Source organism: Equus quagga, chromosome 12, assembly GCF_021613505.1.
Source record: "Equus quagga isolate Etosha38 chromosome 12, UCLA_HA_Equagga_1.0, whole genome shotgun sequence".
NCBI classification, from domain to species: domain Eukaryota; kingdom Metazoa; phylum Chordata; class Mammalia; order Perissodactyla; family Equidae; genus Equus; species Equus quagga.
In genome coordinates, this window is record NC_060278.1 from 91,133,835 (window position 1) to 91,158,664 (window position 24,830).

The 24,830-nt window shown below is 46.7% G+C and overlaps 1 protein-coding gene across 4 annotated transcripts in view; it reads left to right on the forward strand.

Moving 5' to 3' along the window:
- Window positions 1–15,394, forward strand: part of DHX35 (DEAH-box helicase 35) — a 67,552-nt gene extending 52,158 nt beyond the window's left edge. Inside the window, exons 18-23 of one of the 4 annotated variants that reach the window (XM_046679786.1) lie at window positions 178–307; window positions 3,576–3,657; window positions 5,897–5,968; window positions 8,221–8,332; window positions 8,614–8,701; window positions 14,096–15,393. In XM_046679786.1, coding sequence (XP_046535742.1) covers window positions 178–307; window positions 3,576–3,657; window positions 5,897–5,968; window positions 8,221–8,332; window positions 8,614–8,697 — 480 coding nt within the window. In that variant the 3' untranslated portion in view covers window positions 8,698–8,701; window positions 14,096–15,393. Of the gene's footprint in view, window positions 1–177; window positions 308–3,575; window positions 3,658–5,896; window positions 5,969–8,220; window positions 8,333–8,613; window positions 8,702–14,095 lie in introns of those variants that run through there. The other 3 variants (XM_046679789.1, XM_046679787.1, XR_006891230.1) reach the window with 3 other exon arrangements.
- The last annotated feature ends 9,436 nt before the right edge of the window (window positions 15,395–24,830 follow it).

Below are 24,830 nucleotides of genomic sequence, written 5' to 3' on the forward strand. Positions count from 1 at the left end.
GCATGGTTGTCACATCTGTTCAGAGAGATGGGGCAAAAAAGGGCCAGTTACCATCTGAAGATCTTGTCCCGTTGACTAAGCAAATGGTGGAAGAGAAAATAATGATCTTCACAAGACAGCCTTAGTCGAGAACATTGCTGTGTTTGTCTCACTCTCCCTCTCTGGGTTGTTCTGCAGCACAATAAGAATTCTCAGTGGTGTCAGGAACATTTCCTGAATTACAAGGGTCTTGTCAGAGCTGCGACAGTGAGAGAACAACTGAAAAAGCTTCTTGTCAAGTTCCAAGTGCCCAAGACATCTAGTGAAGGTGAGAGTAAACTGCCACGTCGGGTGGCATCCCTTTCTTTTCTCTGTTTCATTGCATTCTTGAAAGTTCTCATGTGGGGCCGGCACGAGGCAGCACAGTGGACTCTGCCTACTCTGGGCTCACGTTTTGAGTTGCCTGTGTCAATGAAAAGCTGCATGTAAAAGTAGCATATTTTCCCAAAGAGGTCCATTTTTCTTTCTTTTCTTTTTTTTTAAAAGATTTTATTTTTCTTTTTTCTCCCCAAACCCCCCTGGTACATAGTTGTGCATTTTTAGTTGTGGGTCCCTCTAGTTGTGGCATGTGGGACGCCGCCTCAGCATGGCTTGATGAGCGGTGCCATGTCCACACTCAGGATCTGAACCGGAGAAACCCTGGATCGCCGAAGTGGAGCACGCGAACTTAACACTCAGCCATGGGGCTGGCCCCTCCATTTTCATTTCTGAGGGCTATTCTTACTAAAAAAGTTTGATAAGCCCTGATAACATCTAAGAATCGTTAACGTTCACATCATTGCACCTTATGTAGTTAATTTTCCCATGTAGGCTTTGCAGGAAAAATTACTTTGATGTGGACAATACTTATGGCTATCACGTATAAATTACATGGTAGTTTCAGATATAGTCTGTGTGTTGAGCCTAGGCAGTCGCTGGAGTAGACAGTGCTGTGGAAGACTGAGTCTCTCGCCTCCAGCAGTGACGGTGCCTACCATTAGTTGCAGACACACTAGGTGCACCGTGGCAGGGGTTCTACAAATATTTTCTCCATCTCCCACTCTGCGAGGTGTCAGTGATGTTATCTTTATTTCACGGATGAATCAAAAGTCCTGGGGAGAAGTCAAATTTGGGTCAGGACGGCATGGCTGGTGTTCAGCAGAGCCAGATCTGTGTGACTTAGCATCCACACTTTGGAGGAAGTGACCATCTGCTCATGCATTCGGCAGTTGTGTTTTGAATACCTACTATGTGCCAGGCAGTCTGCCACACTCAGCACCGCTAGTACTTGCTAACATTTCTTAAGTGCCCATCACAGGCCAGGCAGTGTTCCGAGTGTTTTCATATGATAATTCATTTAATGCTCCAACAATCCAGTGAAATACATGCTGCTGTTATCTCCATTTTATAGATGAGGGAAATGGTCTGAGGCAAAGAGTACCTTGCTGAAGGTCACACAGTGAGTGTATGGTGGAGTCAGAACTCGAACTCAGGCAGTTTTATTCCAGAGCCTTATTTTGCCATTATACTAAGAGCAAGTGACTACAAAAAGATGAAGATGTGGTTCTTACTCCCAGGAAACAGTGGAGTGAAGGCAGAGATTCACACAGACAAACTACTACATGTAAGATTATCTGTTCTCTTAGGAGTTAAACAAGTAGACACTTGTGTAGTTGTGGCAGACAGCAATGGCAGATGTCGCAGGAACGCAGGGAAGAAGGGATGCAGTGGTCCTGGCCTGGGAGGTCTCACGGCGGGCCTTGAGTGGTGGCAGAAACCCAGGCAAACATTGGAGGACTGGCTCGTTAGAAAACAGTGGCAGAGGGCATGCGAGGCAGCAGGGACCTAGAGACGAGTGCTTGCAGTGAGGAGCATATTAGATGCTCAGAGAATATTGATGAATGAATAAGCTCACAAGAGAGGGAAGAGTCAAAAACTGGGTGATTGGGTAGAGTTGGTGCCATTGATAGGAACAGGAAGCTTACAAGGGCAGCTAATTAGGGAGAAGCTGATTGAGTGCCTGTCACCCAGCAGATAGATGACAGCCATGCTTCTGCATCTGTGTTTCTTAACCTGTTTTTCATTAGCAACCTCTCTCCCAGGAGAAAAATTACATAAATTTAAATTCTTCCTAACGAGAGAAATGAAATACTAAGGAATAAGAGTTTACAAGGTAGGGTTGAGTTTTGGAGGGCCACAGCCATTGTAATATCTAAGATTTCGCCCCTATTCCGCCCCCAAGAGCAAATTCTCCCCACTTTGGAAGTGATGTCACCCTGGTAAGAATGCATGTTCTACATGGAAATTTCTTTCGGACAGTTGGAGAAAAGGGACTGAATCTTGAATCAGATCCTGGTTAAAAGTGTAGACTTGAGGTTTGTGCTTAGCAAGTAGCAAAACTTTGTGCTTAGCAATAATAGAAAAAATCATAGAAACAGTAAATTACATGCAAATTTAAAACTTGTAGATGTTAAAGAAAAAAAGCAAATAGTGAAAAATATTCTCAGCAGACGTAAGAGATGAAAATTTAGCACTTTACTATGGAATGAGTTCATTTAATGTATGAAGAAAAACACTAGTTTCTAAGTTCATAAATGGGCAAAGGAATGGAACAGAAAATTCACAAGAGGAGAAATACAGATAGTAATCAAATAAATGTACAATAAGAGAAGGGGCACCTTTGTGCCAAAGCATTGCTGGTAAGAATGCAGCGAAACTGACTTTCTCATACATTGTTGATGACTTTGTAAATTATACCACCTTTTGGGAACTTATTTGCCAACATACTATATTTCATTAGATCTAAGATGCCATCATTTGTAAGACACTCCATTATTTTGTGTACCGCTAAGAAAGAAAAAATGCTGCCAATTATAATTATAAAATGCTGTCCTGATTTCATTGAGTTAAAGTGTAAAAAAAGAATGAGTCTTAGAATTGATGAAATGCGGTATGTCCTTAGCCATATAAATGACATTATCCTTTTGCACAGTGATTTGGAATGTATTCTATGGAAATCGTCTAATAAATGGGAAGGCTTTATCCTTGGAAAATGTTTACTGTAGCAACATAGACCAATTGAAATGGAACATTTGAAAATTTTGAAGAATTACACACTGTAGCTTATTACCACAGAAATAATGTTGCAGCATTAGTGTCCGGTTTGTGTCTTACGGAAAGAACATCATTCCCACAAGGTGCTCTCCTAAAATGGAGTTCCTGGGTCACTGTCCAGTCTATGGAATGCTCTCTTAGCTTCTGGTTCCCAGCCTTGGCCTGGTCATCTGTGGCCCAAGGGGGTTTGGGGGTCCCAAGTTAAAGGAACATGCAGCATGTTCCCTCCAGCAGCCATTGTGGGAGGGTGGGACCTCCATAGATGGTGCCAGGGCAGGCATCCAGCCCTGGGATGCACTGGTGCTGATTCAGGAAACGGTTTCGATGTGGCTCGAGGCAGCCTGGGGCTGGGCCTCACAGCACGAGCTCCGGTGGGGCCTGAGCACGCAGAGCATGGGGCAGCCAAGGGTCTCACCCATCACTCTGTTTACTCCCTTGTGTAGGTGATCCAGACCCGGTTCTGAGGTGCATTGTTTCGGGATTCTTTGCAAATGCTGCGAGGTTTCATTCTACTGGAGCTTATAGGTAACATGATACTTGTGAAGTCATTTGTTGAAGGAGAAATCTTAAAAATGGTCCAAACCCCATAGAAGGCTGATGTGCAGGGAAAGGAGAGAGATGAAATTAAATAATTTTTCTTTATTTGTATGATGCCTCCTTCCAAAGGTGAGTTGAGGTTAGCTATACAGCTTTAAGCAAAATATCTTTTTTTTTTGAGGAAGATTAGCCCTGAGCTAACATCTGCTGCCAATCCTCTTTTTGCTGAGGAAGACTGGCCCTGAGCTAACATCCATGCCCATCTCCTTCTACTTTATATGTGGGATGCCTGCCACAGCATGGCTTGCCAAGCAGTGCGTCGATCCACACCCGGGTTCCGAACCGGTGAACCCTGGGCCACCAAAGTGGAACATGCAAAGTTAACCGCTGTGCCACTGGGCCGGCCCCAGCAAAATATCTTAGCTTTGTAGAAATGATTCTCAAATATTCAGCCTGTCCACATGTTGTAGAAGGATGACAATTACAAGTCTGGAGGCTGGTAATATTTCTGTTCTAATAATAGAATAAAAGACCCAGAAGGAACCATTAAAGATGATCTTTCCTAGAGGAGGACAGCTTTTGCCATGGGGTAGTTCATTATATTCTTAGAGACCCGTGGGACTGAAGCCACCACTTACCCTCATACATTGTGGCCACATTTGGTGTCTTTGGATGTTGGCAAGTGTTTCTTCATGTGCTGGATGTACCTCCTGCTGCAGACTAGCCTGTTTCTTCCAGTTCCATTTTCTAGGCATAGAAAATCCCTGATCAGTGATGCCCTCCTGATAACCTTTAGTATATTCAGATACAGTAGAAGCCTATACGTAGCTTAGCCTTCTTTTCTCCAAACTCAATCCTTCCAGGTCTCTGAATTGTTACTTCTAGTCTCTCTTTTCTGTCTCTCAGCTCCCTCGAGTCTTGTAACTTCTCGGTAGCCTATGTAAAGTGCAGCGACCATAACTGCTCTTTAATAAGGGAACAATCAAAAGGTTTATCACAGCTTTTCTTTGGATTTCCTCCGTGTATTGTTCTGTCACTAGCTTTTTACCCTCAGAAAATATTAGTCCTCTTACCTGGAGGTAAGCGTGATGGCCCTGTCCCGGACACTGGGTTTTGTTAACAAGTTCACGGTGGCATTGAGCTTTTTTGTTTGTTTTTTTGGCAGCGAGGTCTCCTCCGTCTAGTATCCTACTAGCTGACTGTTGGAACCTAGGTATAGCAGTTTATCTTTATCTCTGGTATGTTCTCTTTCTTACTCCAGGCCAGATATTGTAGCCTGTCAGTATCATGATTCTGTTCCCCATCGCATGAGCTCTCCCTCCCAACACTGAGCTGTGCATGTTTGAGGCAGCTCTGGAGAGGCCTGTAATCTTCTCCAGCGAGTACTGTGATTTTGTTGTCATTTTGACTGCCCCACTCTTCTCAAGAGTGTTAATTAGAAATTTCTACTAGCATGTAAAAATTCTTTTGCAGTGTCCTCAACAAAAATATAGGCTGCATAACAGGCTTCACAGCCAGTCAGTCCCTTTGAGACCAAGTTCACTGTCAGTCAGCTCAGGCCACCTGGTGGACAGCCGGGGCCCTGGGCGCTGGCTTTGTTGCCGAGTTGGGGGAGCTCGTCGTGGCGCTTGAAGCACTGTCCTGACACGCACATCCCTGGTTTGGGCAGTGACATCTTGACCTATTAATGTTCTCTTGTGATCTGATCTTACCAACAGTTGTGTCCTCAGTAAATATTTTTTTAATTAAATTGAGTCAAATCTGAGTTGGAATTTGAAATACTGTGTCAGAGAAATGGGTAGTCCAGTATTTTCTTTTTCCCTATCATTGTCTCCCCCAGAGTCTTTGTCTTTAGTGTTTAACTTTGTTTAATAGAAAAATGTGTAGAAGTAATCATGTATATTATTTCTGTCCCTAAGGAAATTGTTTTGAAAGAGAACCTGCAGAAGATAAACCTAAACATTGGCAGAGCAATATATTTCTCAATTGCTTTTCTGAAGGTCCACTTGTTGCTTTTCTTCCCTCCTTTTTTTTGCGTGATTTACTCTTGACTTCTGGGGAGGCAGTGGAAGAGAGCTCAATAAAGGCACAAGAGAAGATGGAGAGAATAGTTTTGTTCGTGTAAAGTACGATCTGCAGGCATTTTTTGATAACATTAAACAGGTCTGTGGGAAAGTCTTGCTGTCAGTATTTAACATGTACTTCAGACAAAATTCTGTTTTATAAGGACTATCCGTGACGATCATGAACTACACATCCACCCTGCGTCAGTCCTCTATGCCGAGAAGCCGCCTCGCTGGTAAGCCACTCTCCTGCTGCTTAGCCTTGTGACTGAACTGAAGGCAAGGCCTAGCTCTTGGTCCATCTCTGGGCCCCCGTGCCCGGCACAGTGCCTGGAATACAGGTGCCCAGTGCACGTTTGTTGACTTTGTTATACTCAGTTGTCTTTAGAATTTCTGCTCTATCAAAGAGCTCCTTAAGCGAATGGTGATACTCCTCTACTCACTCGGCTACTCAGCAAGCATTCATTTTTTGCCCTCGGGCTAGAAGTTAAACCTTGTATTGGACCCAGCTATGCGGAGATAAAGTCAGGCCCCGCTCACAGTCCTAAAGGAGAGAGAGACACAAACAGACTCCAGGACCTTAGGAGAAGGGCTTTGGTAGAGGGGCATATAAAGGGCTGAGGTGGGCGCCTCACGTGCCAGGAAGAGGCAGGGCCGGCTTCATGGAGGAGATGACATAGATGACCTTCGCTCTGGACCAGGGAATAGGAGTTTTCAGGCAGAAAAGGATGCGAAGGAACTAGACTGAGGAAATAGCAGGGGCAAAGCCGGGGGAATGCAAAAGAACCTCACGTCTTTGGGAAAGGGGGAGTCGTTGGTGTGGCTGGCCCAGGGCTGCCCAGAGGGTCGTCCATGACAAGGTGTGAGTCTGTGACACTCCTCCAGAAGGAGGAGGTAAGTACTGAAGCTGAGAATAGGCATTTAGACCTTTTTAGAGAATTTTGATAAGTTTATATCTGTCCAAATTGTCAATGAAAAATTTGGCTTTGTATTTTGTGTGTCTTTTTTTGAAATTTTATTTTTCTAGTAATTCTTTTATATTGTATTTTGCAAAAATATTGATCTACAATGGATTGGAAACTTTAAAAACAACGACTGGTTCTTTACCACAGATAGATGGAAAAGCCCCGGGAAAAAAAATATGTGTGGAGAGGGCCAGGGGAGATAATGGTAGATAAAATCAGAGGGCAGAAAGGTCCATCAGAAGACAGTTGGTCCTCTAGCCCAGTGGTTTTGAAAGTGTGCTCCCCAGACTGCCAGCATCAGCATCACCTGGAAACTTGTTAGAAATGTACATCCTTGGGCCAGGCCCAGCCCTGCTGGATCAGAAATTGGGAGTGGGCCAGAAGTCTATTTTAAGAAGCCCTCCAGGTGATTTGGATGGTTGTCGAAGTTGGAGATCTATTTCCCTAGACCAAGGAATTAGACTTTATCCTGTAACCAGCACAGATCTGGAAGCTTCTTAGCTGGAGAGAGACTTCCTCAGTTCTGGGTTCACAGTCGTTACCCGATGGCCTTTAGTGTGCAGGGTAAGTTGACGAGGGAAGCCAAACCTTGGTTCTGGATCCTTTTCCAAGGGTTTGCTGACTTTGGGATGACTGAATTTGAGAGTTGCTTAAAAGAAAAAGACTTTTCTTTTTCCTGCTTCATTCCCAAGGGACCTTGAAGGGCAAAGAAAGAATGGTGGAAGTAGAGCCAGTCTTGAGGCAGATCCATAGCGTTAAGGTGGTGAAGCCAGTCCCTCCCCCTGCAGTCTCTCTGCAGAGGGACCTGTCTCTGGGTCTGACCTTCATCGGCTGACTCGTTCACTGGCTTCAGTGGGTGGACAGCGGCAGTGTGGCTGGTGTGTTTACAGTTATGAGGGAAGCTCCGAATCAGCACCTCAGATAGCTCAGAAACTAATGCCTGTGTCTGGTATATGCACTCCTAAAATCTGGGGATTTGAAATGGTCTTCTGGGCTCTTTGCTATCTGTTAAACAGCCTCAGGCAAGCCTTTTTTTCCTTAAATAGAGGTATAATTTATGTACAGTGAAGGAGTATTGACAGCTGTGTACACCCATGTAACCCACGCTCCCAATAACATACGGAATGTTTTCATCGCTCTGGAAAGTTCCCTTGTGTCTCTTTCCAATTAGTTCCCAGCCCCTTTCAGAATAAGGCAAGCCTTTGCTTGTATTTTTGCATTTTCTGGTACAATCATTAGGCTCTGTTCAGAGTTCTGTAAATGCAGACTAAGGATCCAGAAAGTCCTGTGTGGATAACTGAGATATTCTGGCAATCCTGTAAATCGGACACACTGTTACCCACCACTCAGGTCAAGAGGCTTAAGTGAGCAACAGAAATGGCATTTGTTTAGTCTAATGCCCAGTAGACAGGATAGAAACCTGTTAAAGATAAAGGGAAAAAACTCACCATCTCTAATTGTTGTGGGTTTTGACTTTCATCATGAGATATAGGAAGTTAGCTCATGTTTCTTTCTTGTTTTAGGGTTATCTACAATGAAGTTATACAAACCTCCAAGTATTATATGAGAGATGTGACTGCTGTTGAATCCGCTTGGCTGTTGGAGCTGGCTCCACACTTTTATCAACAAGGAACGGTAGGAATGAATGGAGCCCGTCCCCCAAAACCACCTGCTACCTGCCTCTTCGTATTTTTAAATACGCATTTATTCTCCAACTTAGTGCCCTAAATTTGTCCCCCCAGTAGTGCATAGGGTGAGAAGGCCATTACCACGTCTTCACACCATTCTGGATAAAGGCATTACCATCTGCTCACAGTGAAGTGCCTTTAAAAATAAATCCCTCCAACTTGTAAGACAAAAAGGAGAATGTATCTTCAGCTCTTCCTCTCTCCCTCTGCTCTTCTAAACCATTTCAGAAGAAATTATATCACGCTTTGGACCATGTTCACAAGGAGTGGCGCAGGTATTCTCTGATGAGGACTGCCTCACAAAGGACATAAACAGGTGTGCAAGCTTAAACCCAGGGTAGTTTAAACAGTGGTGGGTGATGCCGAGCGCCAGCATTATGGTGTCTACACTGCACTTTTCTTCCATGGCTGGCCCACGTGCGGGACGAGCAGGGTGGTGAGCCTGGTAGAGCAGGGTCATGGTTTTGTGTTCTTCACTTTTACAAAAAACGGTCCATTTGTTGGGAAAGAAAAAAAAAAGGCCGTACATTCTTTTAACAAGATTTTTAATTGAGTGGTGGTTATATTTGGAAGGCTGGCATGAAAATGAGTGAATCAGAGCTCACAAACTTCCTGGCTACATGCAGCCCATAGACTTACTCTATTTGGTCTGCATTGTGTTTTTATAGATTTTTTTTTTTTTAAGATTTTTATTTTTATTTTTTCTCCCCAAAGCCCCCCGGTGCATAGTTGTATATTTTTACTTGTGGGTCCTTCTAGTTGTGGCATGTGGGATGCCGCCTCAACGTGGCTTGATGAGCGGTGCCACGTGAAACCCTGGGCCGCCAAGGTGGAGCGCATGAACTTAACCACTTGGCCACGGGGCCGGCCCCTTCATTGTATTTTTAATTGGGATGTTTAGTGCGATCACATTTAATGTGATTATTGTTAGATTTAAGTCTGCCATCTTAACTTGTTTTCTATTAGTCTGATTTAGTTTTTGTTCCTTTTTTATTGCCTACTTTTGAATTAATATTTTTTGTATTCCTCATTCTCTCTTCTAGCAGCTTTTTTTACTTCTTGTTTTATTTTTTGTGATTGCTCTAAGGGATTATAATATATATTCTTAATTCATCACCATTAACCTTGAGTTAGTATTACACTACTTATATTAGTTTATAATATAAGAAACTTACAACAGTATATTTCATTTCCCTCATGCCATTCTTTGTACTGTTGTTGTCATCTATTTTATTTCTACATGTTATTGTGTGTACATTATGTATATGTTAATGTTATTTCTACATATTGTCATATATTTTATTTGGACGTCATATTTTATTTCTAGATCTTTTATTTGTAATGTTTTGTCATATTTTATTCCTACATAAGTTGTCATATATTTTGTTTCTACATATTTCTCTATTTTATTTCTACATATATTTTATTTCCACAATTACTGTTGTTATTCTAGTTTTAAATAATTGTCTTTTAAAGAAATTAAGAAACAAGAAAAAAAAGTATTTTATGTCACCCACACATCTATCATTTCTGTCATTCTTCATCCCTTTGGGTAGATCCCAAGTTTCTTTTCTCTTTAGCCTGAAGAACTTCCTTCAATATCTTTTAGTGTTTGTCTGCTGGTGAAATATTCTCTCAGCATTCATTTATCTGAAAATGTCTTTATTTTATCTTCATTTTTGAGATATTTTTTCTGTATATAGAATTCTGGGTTGAAAAAGTTTTTTTGTTTTTTGTTTTCCTTTTAACACTTTAAAAAGAGTTTATGTCACTGGTTTGAGTTGTTTCTGTGAGAAGTCGGCAGTCATTTTTGTTGTTGTTCCTCTGTATGTAATGTGTGTTTTTTCTCTGGCTGCTTTTAAGATTTTTTTTCCTTTGTCTTTGGTTTGTCAACACTTTGACCTATGATGTGCTTTTCATTGTGATTTTCCTGCTTGGGATTCATTGAGCTTATTGGATCTGTGGGCTGAAGTTTCATTTTATTACATTTTGGAAATTTGGCATAGAAATGCCTTAAAATATTTTTTTTGCTCCAATGTCTCTCTGTCTCCTGGAACTCCAATTACAGATGTGTTAGAGCAATTAATATTGTCTCACTTGTCACTGAGGCTCTGGTCTTTTTTTTTTCTTTACTTCAGTTTTGATAGTTTCTGTTGACCTGTCTTCAAGTTCACTGGTCACTTCTTCTGCAGTGTCCAATCTACTTTTAAGCTCATGCAGAGAATATTTCATTTCAGATATTGTATTTTCCATTCTAGCGTTTTCATTTGGTTCTTCTTTAATTTTTTATTTCTCTGTTTAGATTCTCCATGTATTCACTCCTTACGTCCATCTTTTTCTTTAGTTCTTTGAACATGTTTATAAGAGCTGTTTTAAAGGGCTTGTCTACTGATTCAGTGTCTCTCTTGTCACTGGTCTAGTCTGTCTTTAGACTGATTTTCCTTCTCGTTGTTGGTCACATTTTTCTACTACTCTTGTCTAGTAATTGTTTGTTGTATGCTGGACAGTATAGATGCCATCTTGTGAAGAGTCTGGATTTTGTTCTTTTCTTTAAAGAATGTTGAGTGTTTTTCTAGTAGACAGTTAACATTGGCAGATCAGTTTAATTCCACCAAAGCTTGATTTTCGTTTTTACTAGGGCAGATCTAGAGTAGCCCTACTCCTAAGACATGGCCTTTTTGATGTTCCAAGTGAGTGCCTAGGATGTTCAGTGAGGTCTTTGCTTTCTGGCTGGTCAGAACTCCAGTGTCTCCACTGTACAAACCTCCAGAACCTCCACATCAGCACACAACTCCCCTGTAGCTGTTCTTTGCTAGCCTTGTCGAATGTTGGCTGCACATGTGCAGCTTAGTATAACAATGCTATAGAAAACAAACACAATAGAAACAAGGAACACTGTTGTCTTCTATTTAGGGTTGACTTCCCTGTGCTAACGTTTAGAGACCAGGCAGAGACCCAGGATAAATACAGAGCTCACCTGGAGTGTTTCCTTTTTCTCAAGAATTACAGCCCTGTGCTGTCTGTTGCCCAGTGCCTGAAAACCGTTGCTTCAGATATTCTGTGCAGTTTTATCATTGCTTACCACACAAAGGGAAGTCCAAAACCTGTTACTGCATCAGGACTGAAACCAGACTGCAGTGTTTTCAAACCAAAGTTTGGATTGATTGGTACATTTAAAAATTGAAGGATTTCACATTAAATATGGACTTCAGTTTTCTCTTGAAAGAAACGTTGACTCTGCTGACACTGGGCCTGAGTTACTGCTTGGCAGCAGTCGATGGGCGGAGGCGTGGCTGCCTGCTGTGAGTGACACCCTCCAAGCGCCACAGTCCTGCTTCACTTGTTTGTTTCCCTTGCTCGACTCTGAGAAACATTTGAGTTGTGACCCTGTAAGTGGAAAGATCTTCTCATCCCTCCCCTTCCTGCAATGTCAAAGGAAATTGCCCTTTTTAAATCTTCTTATAGTATTTAAATCTTATCCCATCAAACAAAAAAGATTTCAAACCTATATAGTTCTTCACACATCCTCATACAGATATTTCAGCCAGAAACCGGATCAACTGCAGGGACTGAAAAAAATGCAGAATGTGTTGTCTTTACTGTATTGGGCTGATAAGAATAAACCTGATGTGAAAGAAAATCTTTTCCCTCAAAACCTCTCAGTTGGAAAGCAGCAGACTTCAGATGTCCAAGAGAAGTGATTAGAGATGTCAACTAGACAGCGGGAGAGTGGTGCCACTGTTGAGAGCTCTAGCTGAAGTGGTAAGACGCAGGGCAGCTCGAGAGAGGAAGAGAAGCTTGAAGTTGTCCTGGATTCATTTAGACTCTCAGAGAACAGAATTAACCTAGAAGCTGAGTCATTTTCCCTTCTCAGCTCAAAATTACAGTTTCTTTAGGTCAAACCCACAAAGTTAGAGAGAAAATTGCTCCAGAAGTTTGAAGAAAATGACAATCCCAAATTTCTGCATTTCTCTTCTCTCCAAGTGCCTGTTTGTGAGTTCATCCACTCATGGCACCTGGAACCTTAGAAACCACCCAGTGCGACAACCTGGTCATACAGGCAGGGGCCCTGAACCCCCTGCAGATACTTGGCCCCTCCAAGTTTCTCCAGTTTGGCCATTCCAAAGACACTTCTGTTAATTTGTCCAAAATGAGTTGATTTCTCCAGGAGCCGCACAGATCTCCCTTGGCTGCCCATTTATGGTAGATGTTCCTTTGCTGGACACTGGAGCACCTCATGACCATCCACAGCCCAGACATCATCCCCGGCTCTGTTCCTGGCACCTTTGGTGACTTTCCATTACCACTGTTTTCAGAGTGTTGCTCTCACCCTGTACAGAGGCCTGAAATGGTCTGGAGTCGGCTTTGTTTATACTCAACATTCTTCCCAGAAATGAGCACCAAAAATGGTCCCATAGGCATGATGACATCATCTCCCATTCCCGAGCTGGGGCTGTGGGTGTCTGACATTAATCGTAGGGGTCACGTCGGGTGAAGTGCATGGGGGAGAGGATTTACAGAAGTTCAGCAAGACCCACAGCTGGAGAGGGGAGGAGCAGGGTAGCCTCTTCAGAGGTTTGCTTTCCAGTCTTAAATTGTTTTTCCCGATTCTTTGGAATCTGGGGAAAACCCTCTGAGCCAGGGCCTTTGCAAGAACCTATGCTGGTCCTTTTCCAGGTGTAAGTGGTTAGAAAGTGACTTCCAACAGCTTGTTGAGACCTGTGTCCTGTTCACTCAGTCGTCTCTTACATTGTGCTTGGGGGGCACTCTTCTTTTGTGCCCTGAATACTTCTAGAGCCTACAGTTCTGCTGCTGGTGGGGACTGCTGTCTCGAGGCTGTGTGGGTTTGGGTGCTGAACGTGGTAGGCTGGGCAGGCCTGCTCTGCTGGCAGTCAGGGTGGCATTTCCTCGTGTGGAGATCCTGCTGCATGTTAGGGCAGCACGCGTCAGGGATCCCTTATGGTTGGTTGTTTGTGATTATTAAGTGGGTATCAGGGCTACCTCAGTCGGTGGACAGAGGTCTTTTATTACAAGCTTATATTTACAGTCTGCCTTAAATGCTTATTGTAGGATTTCTGGCACTTTTGGCTTTACCTTAGAATGTAAAAAATGTTTATATCCGTCAATCCTATTATGTGATGCCCATGATTAAATGTTATGCTTCCTGTGTTATTTATATTGTGGACACTTGTGAGAGGAAAATGTGTCCCTAGGAGGCGTCCTTTTCCTGTGTCTTCCCTGCGCCTGCACGTGCAAGGGATTTCGTGAGGGACTCTTGATAAAATGATGGGTCTCCTTGTTCCTAAGGGGAGGATGCCTTTCCTTGATCGTTCTCAAGAAGTTCGTGGAAACTTGAAGTGATATCCAGCTCGAGCCCAGTCCACTGAGCAGTGGTGTTTGGCTGCAGTGCTGGCCTGTGGCCTAGGGCAGAGGGAGAGCTGTGTTGCGCTGACAGCTTCCCGCAGAGCCCTGTGTGACCAGGTTGAGCTGTGGCGGGCTGGGCCTCGGGCTACTGTGGCTTCCTGAAGGCCCGTGGCCTTTGATGGTCACTTGGGCTTTTTCCCTCCAGAGTAGTCTGAGAGCACAGCATTTACTGAGAAGGTGTGGACCAGATGGAAGCTTCCATTTGGTCATTTAGATAGGAATTACGTTGAAGTCTGGTTTCATTTCCTAACCAACCCCAACTATGGTGTTTTCTCTTTTCTTGTAGCACCTGTCCCTAAAAGCCAAAAGGGCCAAGGTCCAGGACCAGTGAGCAGAGCACGGCTGCAGCTGCGGGGACTGCGTGGTGCCCTCACCTCCACACTGCTGCCCGCCAGTGCCCAGGGGCTGAGCCGGCATCAGCTTGTGTGGGACCTTCTGCTGCTCTGAAGGGGGCTGCAGCCCGTTCATCAGCCCCTTCCTCCCCGCTCCCTGCAGCGTTTGCATTTCCTGCTGGGGTCCGCAGGAGTTTGTGCACGGGTGGGCATCCCGCTGCACTGCACCCAGGCAGAGCTGGAGTTGGCAGGGCCGTGCTCCTTGCTCACTCAGCTCCCTCCCTGACCCAGCATGCCACTTCTAGCAGGCAGACAGTCCTGGCCCAGTTTTGTGGGAATGAGGAGGAACATTAGCCACTGTGGGCTGAAGTACCATGTACGGTGGACAGAGGGTTTGCCAGGCTGGCTTTGCTTTCCCTGGTGGGCCACAGCTGTGTTGACCAATGAGATCTGCTGCCAGGGGTGAACACGTGTGTATCTACCAAGGGATGAGACCCTGGAAACACTGCAGATTTCTGCCCAAATCACTGAGAGTCATGTCTAGTGGGCACAGGGGCTCCCAAACCAGATGTCTTGTTTTCCCTCTGCCCATGTCCCTGTTTATCTGTGGCCAGGTGACCTGCAAGGATTGGTGATAGACAGAAAGGACTCATGCACGCTGTTCTTTGTCAGCATAGGATTTCTCTGTCTCACAAGGGGGCTTAGCTGTCTGTCTCTGATTCCCTGTCCTCACTCCACTCGCTGAGCACTAGTGAGAGTTCGCAGCGCACACCTGTCGGGGATCCTCTGTGGCCGGAGCTCACAGCACTGAGAAGGCTCTACGCTTCTGTAGCTCAGGAACATAACTTCCGTCTCTGTTTCTCATTTGTTTGCTAGGGTTCCTGTGAGAACCCGGGGGCACCTCTGCCAGCAGGCACTGGTTTCGTTGTTGCCCCTGAGCTTCTTTGCTGTGATGATGTTTGCGTTTCAACACATGACTGATAGAGATTTTTTTCCCCTTACTGTTTCAATGACATTTATTTTAAAAACACGTAGCTTGAAAATTTATTTTTGTACTGATGTTAGTTTGGATGTGCCGCTTTTGGCACCAAACACGTATGTCATTTTTATTTCCATTTTATAAACATGTAAATAATAGTGGTAACTTGTTAATAATAGCAAACCTTTATACGTAAAGTAAATATATTCCCTCCCATTGTGGTTCTTGTGGTCTGTATTTTAAGATGGTCCTGTTAATTCTTCTGAGTGCAGGCCTGGCATTAGCCGAGAAACCTGATGCTGTTGCACACAGCAGCTTCTGGGGTCACGTGGACACAGGAAGCCCCATGGGGTGAGATCATGTGAGCAAGTGCCCTCAAGACCTTAGTAGAGCAAACCATGGCATGTTCTTTAAATGAAGTCCCAAAGAGGTGCTGATTCTTGTCAGTTTCCAGTTGGCATCGTTCTGTAGAGAGATCAGAAATATTTATTTTTATAAAGTCTGAATTTAGGACCAGGGTTGATCCTAATAAACTTCAGTTGGGGTGGAAGGAGGAAAGGATACAGGATCTGCGTTCTCTGGGGTGAGACCGGAGATCCAAAATGGGAAATCAAAGAAACAATTGGGGGGGTGCAGACTTGGGGGGCATGGCGTCAGGGGCCACTTCGCCTGTGGGTGCCTGGTCCTGAGCACGTCTGCCCCCTGTACGTACACTCCCCCTCTCAGAGGGCAGCCTCACCAGGCGGGCCTCTGAGCTTTGGGCCCTGTGTTAGGTCACAGCCCATTGTAGTGGAGAAGGATCTTGACTCTCAGAGCCTGCAACTGCAAAATCGTGGCCTTGGCCCCTTGGCATGCGTCTGGAGAACCACTTAGCCTCGTCAGAGAGTGATGTCCCGGCCTGGCCAAGAGAAATGAGACCACGGCCAGCAGGACCTGATTGCCTCGCAACTCACAAGACTTTGTCCCAAGTAGTTCCACCAGAGCTAGTCCCCTCAGGCTGCACGCGGGTGTTCAGATATTGTCAGTGCAGTTTCCGCAACGTTGCAGTGTCTTCCTTTGGAAGTGGGTGCTCAGGTGAGAGGGTGGAGGGGAGTTTGTGCTGGAGGCACACCTGCCAGTTCCTTCCCGCAGCTGCCCTCCCTGAGGGTTGGACCCACCATACAAGGAGTCCCCTGGTCCAGCTGGTGCTCCTAGTGGTCACTCACTCCATCAGCAGGTGCTGGTTGTGCCCCTGGGCTGTGTACACAGCATAGGGATGGAGGTGGAGGGGTTTGATGACAGTGACTGGATGAGTGGACCAGCATGGAGGTGGGGCGGCAAGAACGACAGAGAGATTGCAGAGGCCACAGTGGTGGCGAGAGGCCAGGGTGGCATCCAAAGAGGCTCCCCCAACAGGAGCCTTTCCCCGTGAAGGTGCAGCTCGTGCTTGCGTGCTGCGGCCCTGGCTGTCCCCTCCCAGCTAAGTGGTTCACTTTGGCTGTGAACTTGGAGAGAGGCTTGTCCCCCAGTTCCATGCTCCTATCTACTGTTGTCCTGGCGTCAGCACAGCCTGTGACCAGCGCTGCTTTCACTTGGTGGCCTAGGTGCTTCCATTCAGTCTGGTTCCTCTGGCATTCTGTCCTTGTTCTCAGCTCCACTTTGCAGGCTCCAGGGCTGACGGCTTCTGGTCAGTCATTTCATAGGGTCGAGTGGTGGGAGGCACAAGGCTGAGGCGCCTGAAAATCCAGATGACCATGAGTTTCCATCCTGGAACTGCTGGACCAGATCTTGTCGGTACAACCTGGGAGTCTGCAGTTTGGAAAGCTCCCAGATGATTCTGATGATGTGGTAGCTTGGGAACCACTGATAAAGGAGACAGAACCTGAAGATGTGAGGTCATCAAGATCAGGGAGGGAGGTGAGCCACCAGCTGGGGGGTCAGGAGGAGCATCAGATTTGAGTGACAGTTGATAAATTTGTTTTTGCACAGGTCGTACTCTAACACATGCCTAGATCCAACTCCCCACCGCCCCACCTGAGCCCACTCGCCTGTTTCCCTCCGGCACTATGATCCGGGGGTTGGGTCGACTCCAGGCGGGTCCCAGCAGTGGGCACCAATGTCATTGGCCCACGGTTCTCCTGACTGCCCTCCCCAAAAAAGAAACATGTAACTATGAGCATTTCGTACAGTCTAAAGTCATTCTCTATAAAAGACCTTTAGTCTCTTTTTGGTACTAAAATATTCTTTCTTTTAGAAAGCGGTAGTGATATTAGATGGTAGTTTTTACAGTTTTCCTCAGAAAAATAAAATACCAATAATCTTACATCAGTCTCCCAATTAAAAACCAATTCAAGGGGCTGGCCCAGTGGCACAGCGGTTAAGTTCGCACGTTCTGCTTCGGTGGCCCGGGGTTCGCCGGTTCAGTTCCCGGGTGTAGACGTGGTACCACTTGGCAAGCCATGCTGTGGCAGGCGTCCCACATATAAAGTAGAGGAAGATGGACACGGATGTTAGTTCCGGGCCAGTCTTCGTCAGCAAAAAGAGGAGGATGGGTAGCAGATGTTAGCTCAGGGCTAATCTTCCTAAAAAAAACCAAAAAAACAGAAAACACCAATTCAAAACAAACAAGAACGGGTTGATAAAATCCCCAAGTCTGGGACTCACAGGGTTGTGGGCTAAGTGGGCTGTGTGGGCCAGCTGGCAGCACCGGCACCAAGCACCATAGCTCAGAAAATGGATCTGCCTTGCCAAGCAACTGAATTTCAAGTGAACTTTGGGAGCAGCTGGGGGAAAACCTGACTATACAATTGGAAGGATTCTAGTTAGCAGGACTCAGCCCCTGTACCTTCACCTTTAGATCAGATGTTTTCCACTCTGCAGTGACTCATCTGAAGTTTTCCTCAGCCTTCCAACTTGTGCTGAAACCAGGTGGTGACATTCTGGATATCCTGTAAGGTTAATCTATTTTATCTGTCACTGAAACTGGAACTAGCCAATCAAATCATTTCACGCACAGCCAGCCACTCTGGGCGAGTAGCTAGCGTCTGCCTGGCAGGTCTCCTGGAGAGGGCTTGTCCTGGGAGTCTCCTCCCTCGGGCAAGCCAGGATAACATTCCGGTTTCCCTAATGAATCATGGAGATGTTGCCTTGTGTGCTCTTGGGTGGTACTGAACTTGTTCAAACAGCCTGCCTCCTTGCCTGCCAAAGAGATTCCCAATGCAACGTTTTCCCCTGGCCCTGGGGCATACATGGCCTCAGCCCCTCTGTGGGTTCTACTTCAGACAGTGAGCAAGCGAGAGAGGCTGCGAGGCTCAGCGGGGAGTTGGTGTGGTGGTGAGGGGCCCAGTGATGATGCCCCAGAATCTCCATAGCCAGGCCAAGGTCCAGCATGGGCTGCTGCCCAAGGCTTGTCCATTGACCATGGCCTGGGCAGTGGCTCTGAATACAAAGGTCCTGGCCAGGCTCTTCACTGGCCCAGGCTGACGGAGTGAATTCTTACATGATCCAGAAGTAGTCCAGGCTCCTTCCTGCCCCCTGCCCACTGCATCAGGACCCCAGGGGCCCTGAGGGCAGGACCTGGCTGATACGGACTTAGCAGTCTGCCTTCACTTGGTTTATTTTAGCCTTTTTGTCTCCATTCCCGCTTGCTTTTCTGTTGTGAGGTACAGTGGGGTTTGCCAAGTGCCTGCTGTGACTGTCTTTACACTTAGCTCTTCTTTCTTTTTCGCTTCCACTTGTGCGTATGGTTTGTCCCTTTAATCTTCATCTCTCTAACTTCTGCAGTATTTCCCTTTTTACCATGAGGTTTAAAAAAGAATACAGGTGTGCATGATTTGCTTCATTTTTATACTTTTTTAGAAAATGTTTTTTCTTAACATTTATTTTATTTTTTTTGGTCTTTTTTGTACTCTATTTATTTGTTTCTAACTTTTAGGTCCAAAAAAAATCTCATTTAGAGTTTTGGCTTTGCTCTGTAAATATTTTCCTCCATTGTTTTCATTTTCTCATTTAATATATTTTAAACTCACCCTAACAATCCTCCCATTTCATTTACTTCTGTTGTTTTTCTTCTTTTATATCCTTATGCTTAATTTTGTTTTCATGGTTGGCAAAAGGCCTAACTGTAGAAGTGGGAGCTGAGAGAAGATGTCTGCAATGGTTGAAAGCAACAAAGGATTAACTGTCAAGAATATACAAGGAGCTCCTACAAATTAACAATGAAAAGAGAACCCCCATAGAAAAGAATGGGCAAAGGGAATGAGCAATTTACAGAAGCAGACTCTAAAGTCTGCCGAGAGATGTGCAAACTCAGTCATCAGAAAAACACGAACTGAAGCACCTATTAGATATCACTTTGCACTCAGCAGGTAGCAAAAATTACAAAGGTGGGTAATGCCAAGTGTTGGCAGAGATGTGGGGACCTTGGTGCACTACTGGTGTGGCCATCCTGGGGAGCTGCCTGGCACAACTCATCAAATGAAGTATGTGCATGCCTCACAGCCCAGAAATTCCCTGTCTGGGTGAATGTTCCCAATGAGATTCTCACCGGGGTCCATAGGAGACATATGTAAAGATGCTCACCCAGTGTGAGGGTAGTCGGGGGAGGGGATAGGTGGTAGTGGTGGTGGGGGGTGGAAATTGTCCATCACAGGAGAACGTGCAGGGAGAATTCAGTGGACGACACCATGGAGTTCTACAGAGCAGTTTGAAGCCACAGACAACATACAACACAGACCTTAAAAATACCTGAGTGATGAGGCTGGCCCGGCCGTGGAGCGGTTAGTTTGTGTGCTCTGCTTCAGCAGCCTGGGGTTTGCTGGTTTGGGTCCTGGGTGTGGACCTACACACCACTCATTGGGCCATGCTGTGGCGGTGTCCCACATACAAAATAGAGGAAGACTGGCACAGATGTTAGCTCAGTGACAATCTTCCCCAGGCAAAAGGAGGAGGATTGGCAACAGATGTTAGTTCAGGGCCAATCTTACTGAAAAAAAAAAAAAAAAGCTGAGTGAAAAAGTAAGAAACACTGAGATACAACAGTACCAATTACAGACGCTAAAAATACATGCATGTGAGAATACAATGTTTGCAAAAGCCTGTACACACAAAAAGATGCATATTAGAAGGGTTGCCTGAAGGGGGAGGATGGGAGTGAGGAATGGGGATAAAAGTAAATTAAAAACAAAATGAAACAAGATGGGATGGAAGAAGGAGCCTTGAGTGTTCATCTGCAAGAGACCTGGATTTTAGGACATTTATCCTTTCTTATGCAACATTTTAGACAGGTTTACCTGTGGCCCGGGGATGCCCCGGGTGTGTGGAGTTGGCCACACTTATGTGTGTTGATGTCAGTGGGCCTGCTGCTCCCACCCTGCAGGAGTCCCTTCTGTCCTGGATGTGAAGCTCTGCTGAACGCATGGAATGTCTTCACGCTTAGCTCCCTGTCACAGCGTTTCTACTCAGATACATCTCGTGTTGTGATGCCCTTTGAACTCATACTTATTCCACGTATCCATGGCAGAGTTAGTTTTCACTGGTGATCTGAGAGCCAGCAACAGCAGCAGGCCTTGTTGGGCCACCAAGGAGAGAAAGGCATGCAGCCCTGTGGTCCCTTTCAGGAGAGGCAAATGAATTCACTGGAAAAGCCTTTCCCGAATTTATGAATAGACTGCTGGAATGGATGGCAGCTCATGTGAGTCATCTGGGCAAAGCTCACCCATATTTCCAGGACAGGAACTCCTAGGACAGATTACGTCATTGTGATCCTTCCTGCTGATCAGCATCCTTAAGATGGAATTTATGCTCTTGACCCACAGGGACTATTGTCCCTCCATTTCAGCTCTTGGCACTGTGTTTCTGGAGCCTTCTTGCCCTCAGAGCCAGCCTGGATCATTATGAAGCTAAAAAGAACAGGACACGCCAAGGCTTTGAAAATCCCTTGATCTTTTATCATTCGAGGAGCGTGTCCACTTCAGCTGTGTTTGCTGCCCCAAGATGTGGCTCCCTCTCTCCTTATCTTTGGCTTGCTGGTCATTTAGAATCAGTTTAATTAGCACTGGGGTCTGGTTTTCCAAAAATTGCCTTGCAGAGGGGAGAAATCTGGGCCAGGTTAGTGAGGCAACATGCAAATTGGAAGAGGCCACCAGGGAACTTATTAAATTTAAGTCTTACTCTGAACTTTTCATTGCTTGGAGAAAGGGTATTATAAATCATCCTGGGTGTTCCTGGCTTGGGCTGCAGACTCAGAAGGAGGGCAGATTCTGGAAGAGTTACCTGTCCTGGGGGGGTGGGGTCATGGAAACCCAGCTTCCAGGGAAACAAGGCAGGTTTCCTGTTCCCAATTTATAAAGTAAAGTCAGCTCCCCTGAACTGTGATGATGCGAGTTCTGGGTGGGCCCAGAGGGAGTAAAATCTTTACATTTGATTCTGCCAATTGATTAGCCTGTGTTCTAGCTGAATTAGGACTAAAGGGCCCTGCCTTCCCACAGCCTTGCCTGACTCCTCTCCTGGTCCGTTCCCAGATGGGATTCTGACACCCATTGGGTCTTGCAGGCTGCAGGACACATACCAGTGACAGCAACACTGATGTCTCCTGAGTGGTGGGGGCAAGGGCACTGAAATCTGAATCAGAAGACCAGGATTAAAAAGCAAAAACCAAAAAACCTTTATTGAGGTATAATTTACATTTAATAAATGCACTCATTTTAATGTGATAGTTCAATGAGTTTTGACAAATATATACACGACAAATGACCACCAAAATCAAGTGTAGAACATTTCCATCCAAAAACTTCCCTCTTGATCCTTCATAGTCACCCCACCCCCCCCACTTCAGGCATCACTATTCTACTTTATGTCACTATGAGGTAGCCTTTTCTGTAATTTCACATAAATGGAATCATTCAGCATATCCTCTTTCGTATCTGGAGAACACCTGGGTTTAAGCCTCATCCCACAACTAGATAACTTTGTGACCCTTGGCAAGATACAATTTCTGTCTTCCTCTCAGTTTTCTCATCTGTAAAATGAGGATAGTAATAACTTACAACATTGACTCACTCAAGTGTGTACTGGTGCCCGACTGTCACAGAAGGCTCCCTATGCCACGTCCCTGGTGCCATGATCTGCAGGCCCCTGCACCCCCTTCAAGGAAACCCCTTTTATTGAAATAAGAGAGATAGGAAGACACCCCAGGAAAGAAGGGGAAGTAGTGATGAGGGGTCCCCAGATAAACGGAGGTGGCCAGAGCCTGAGCAGTGGGGAGGGCTGTGTCTGGAGGTATCCACAGAGACCTGGAGGGAGCCTCCCTGGCTTGGGGGCTCAGGACACGGGTTTACCTAGGGGAGCGAATGTGAGTTGAGGCCGGCCGGGCTGGATGCTCCAGGTGAGCAGTGGCGTCAGGGACAGACCACGCTTGGACACACACCCACTCAGATCTACCCAGGAACAAACCTGATGGACACCCCCAGATGCTACACAGTCAGATACGGACTCACTGACATTTGACACACCCGGAAGCACTTTCAGATCAGAGAACTGCACACACGCTCACCCCAACATCCAAATATGTCCTGATTGTCTTCTGTGCGCCTGAACACAACCCAGTCCCTGCTCCCCTGGAGCTCACATGCTAGAAGATGACCCCACACTCAGGCTGCACCCCATCCTTAGCCAGGCATGTGGAGAGTCCCCGCCGGCGTGGCCCTGAGTTCCATCCAGCAGTCTTCCTGCCAATCTGCTCAGCAGAGGGGCTGTGCTGCCCTCTGCTGGCCATATGGAGGCAGTGACTCCCCAGACTGCGTGGTCTCCACCTGGCTACGGGCTGAGGGGACTGGACAGTGTTTTTCGGTCCCTTGCTTCTGGCAACCTGGCAGAGCAAATATGGAGGGGCAGGTGCAGGGTGAGGAAATCTTCCCCTGTGCCTTGATCTCCTTATTTCCTGCATGCCCCTCCTTCCCTATAAGCACCTGGGTTTGAAAAGCGAGTGTTGAGCCAAATCATGCTTTTTTAAAGCTGTCTCCCTTCCCCTGGCACCATCCTCATGGCCCCCAGATGCTCAACTGGTTCATGGGACCCCTTCTCAGTCAACTTCCGTCCAGCAGGGATGGAGGCACCCACATCCTGAATTTGGAGGTGGAATCCAGCTGATAGCTAAGGAGGCCCATTACCTGAGGCCAGGATGCTGCAGAGGCTGGCTGATGGGCATAGGTTCCAGCCAATAGCCCAGTGGAGCCCCGCCTCCGCCATCCCAGCCCAGGGCCAGGACGCACATGAAGTCGCCATCTTGGGAGTGGATCCTCCAGCGTCAAATCTTCCAGGCCCCAGCCTTTTGAATCACCTTGAGCTGAAGCCCCAGACATCCAGGGCAGTGACAAGCCATCTCCACTGTGCCCTGGCCAAATTCCTGACCCACAGAATCGGTGGGCATAATGAAATGGTAGTTTTTGTGCCACCAGGTTTTGGGGTGGATTGTTATGCAGCCCCTGGAGCACCATGACAAGCTCCCACATCAGATGCAGGCCGTGACGGGCTAAATGGGCCTCTGAAGCCTGGTCTGGAAATGGACCCACCTTGGTAAGGCTGATTCCTTACCAGCAAGGGCTCCCTTCCAGCTAAGCATCCTGGACCTCTGGGGGCCTCCAGCCACGTGATTCTTAGGGGGTTGGTGGCACTGAGCTGGTCAGCCCATGTTCCCTCAATTTGAGTCTGACTCATGTTTATTCTAAGAGGAAACCAGTGTTTTATGTGACAACCATTTCCTTTGAAGGGTCTTAAGTGGAGGAGTGGCACACTGCGATTTGGAATTGCAGAAAGTGCCATGCACGTGGGGTTGGGGAGTGGTGGGGTAGGGACTGGGCCAGAGGGAAGGCAGGGACACCGTGGAGGAGAGGGTTGCAGGGATACTGCCCTTTGTCCTCCGCAAGGAGGAACTGAGGCTCGACGGACCTTGCCCAAGGCGGACGCAGCTCGCGCTGGGTCCACGCCCCGGGGCTTGCCCGTGCTCTGGACAGCAAGCCGGCCTGTGGAGCTGTGCTCCGTGCGCGGGGCAAGGCCAGACCTCCAGCCCTGAGTCCCGGCCCGGGTTGCGGGAGACCCTGTGTCCTGCGCGCCCCCAGCGCGGTCTGAGACAGCGGGACGTTCTGGCCGATGCTGGCGCGGCGGCCGGCAGGGGGCGCTGGCGCTCTGCGTTTGCGCCGCCAGGACACCCCTGTCCCCGCTCAGGTCGGCCAGTGCCCAGAACAGGCCAGACCCATGCCCTTGCCCTGTCCTCTCTCACCACCTGCCCACCAGGCACGCTCCCAGCTGCTCTGTGCCCAGCCTGAGAGCCTCGGAATGGAAGGAGCCTCCCCATCCACCGCCCATGACTGAGTCCCCTGCTCTGCCCACTCTGCTCAGAGCTGGACTTGACCCACTGGGTCCTTAAACCTTGGCCACGTCCCAGAGGAAGGCATGAGTCTCCCCAGTTTACAGGTCCAGTTCCTGATAATAGTAATCAACAACAGAAATCAATACCAGCTAACCTTTATGGCGTTATTATTGACCTGGTTTGCCACGGTCCTTCAGAGTGGAGTTGGGACAGGTAGGGGAGGGGTGTCAGGCCAGCCCTGGGAGATGACCACCCTCACAGCCATCTGCTCCCCCGTCAGGGTCCTTGCAGACCTGAGGACCTGGTAGGAGGAGCAGGTGGGCTGTAACAAATCTGAGGGACCAGTGGGATGTCCAGACCATCC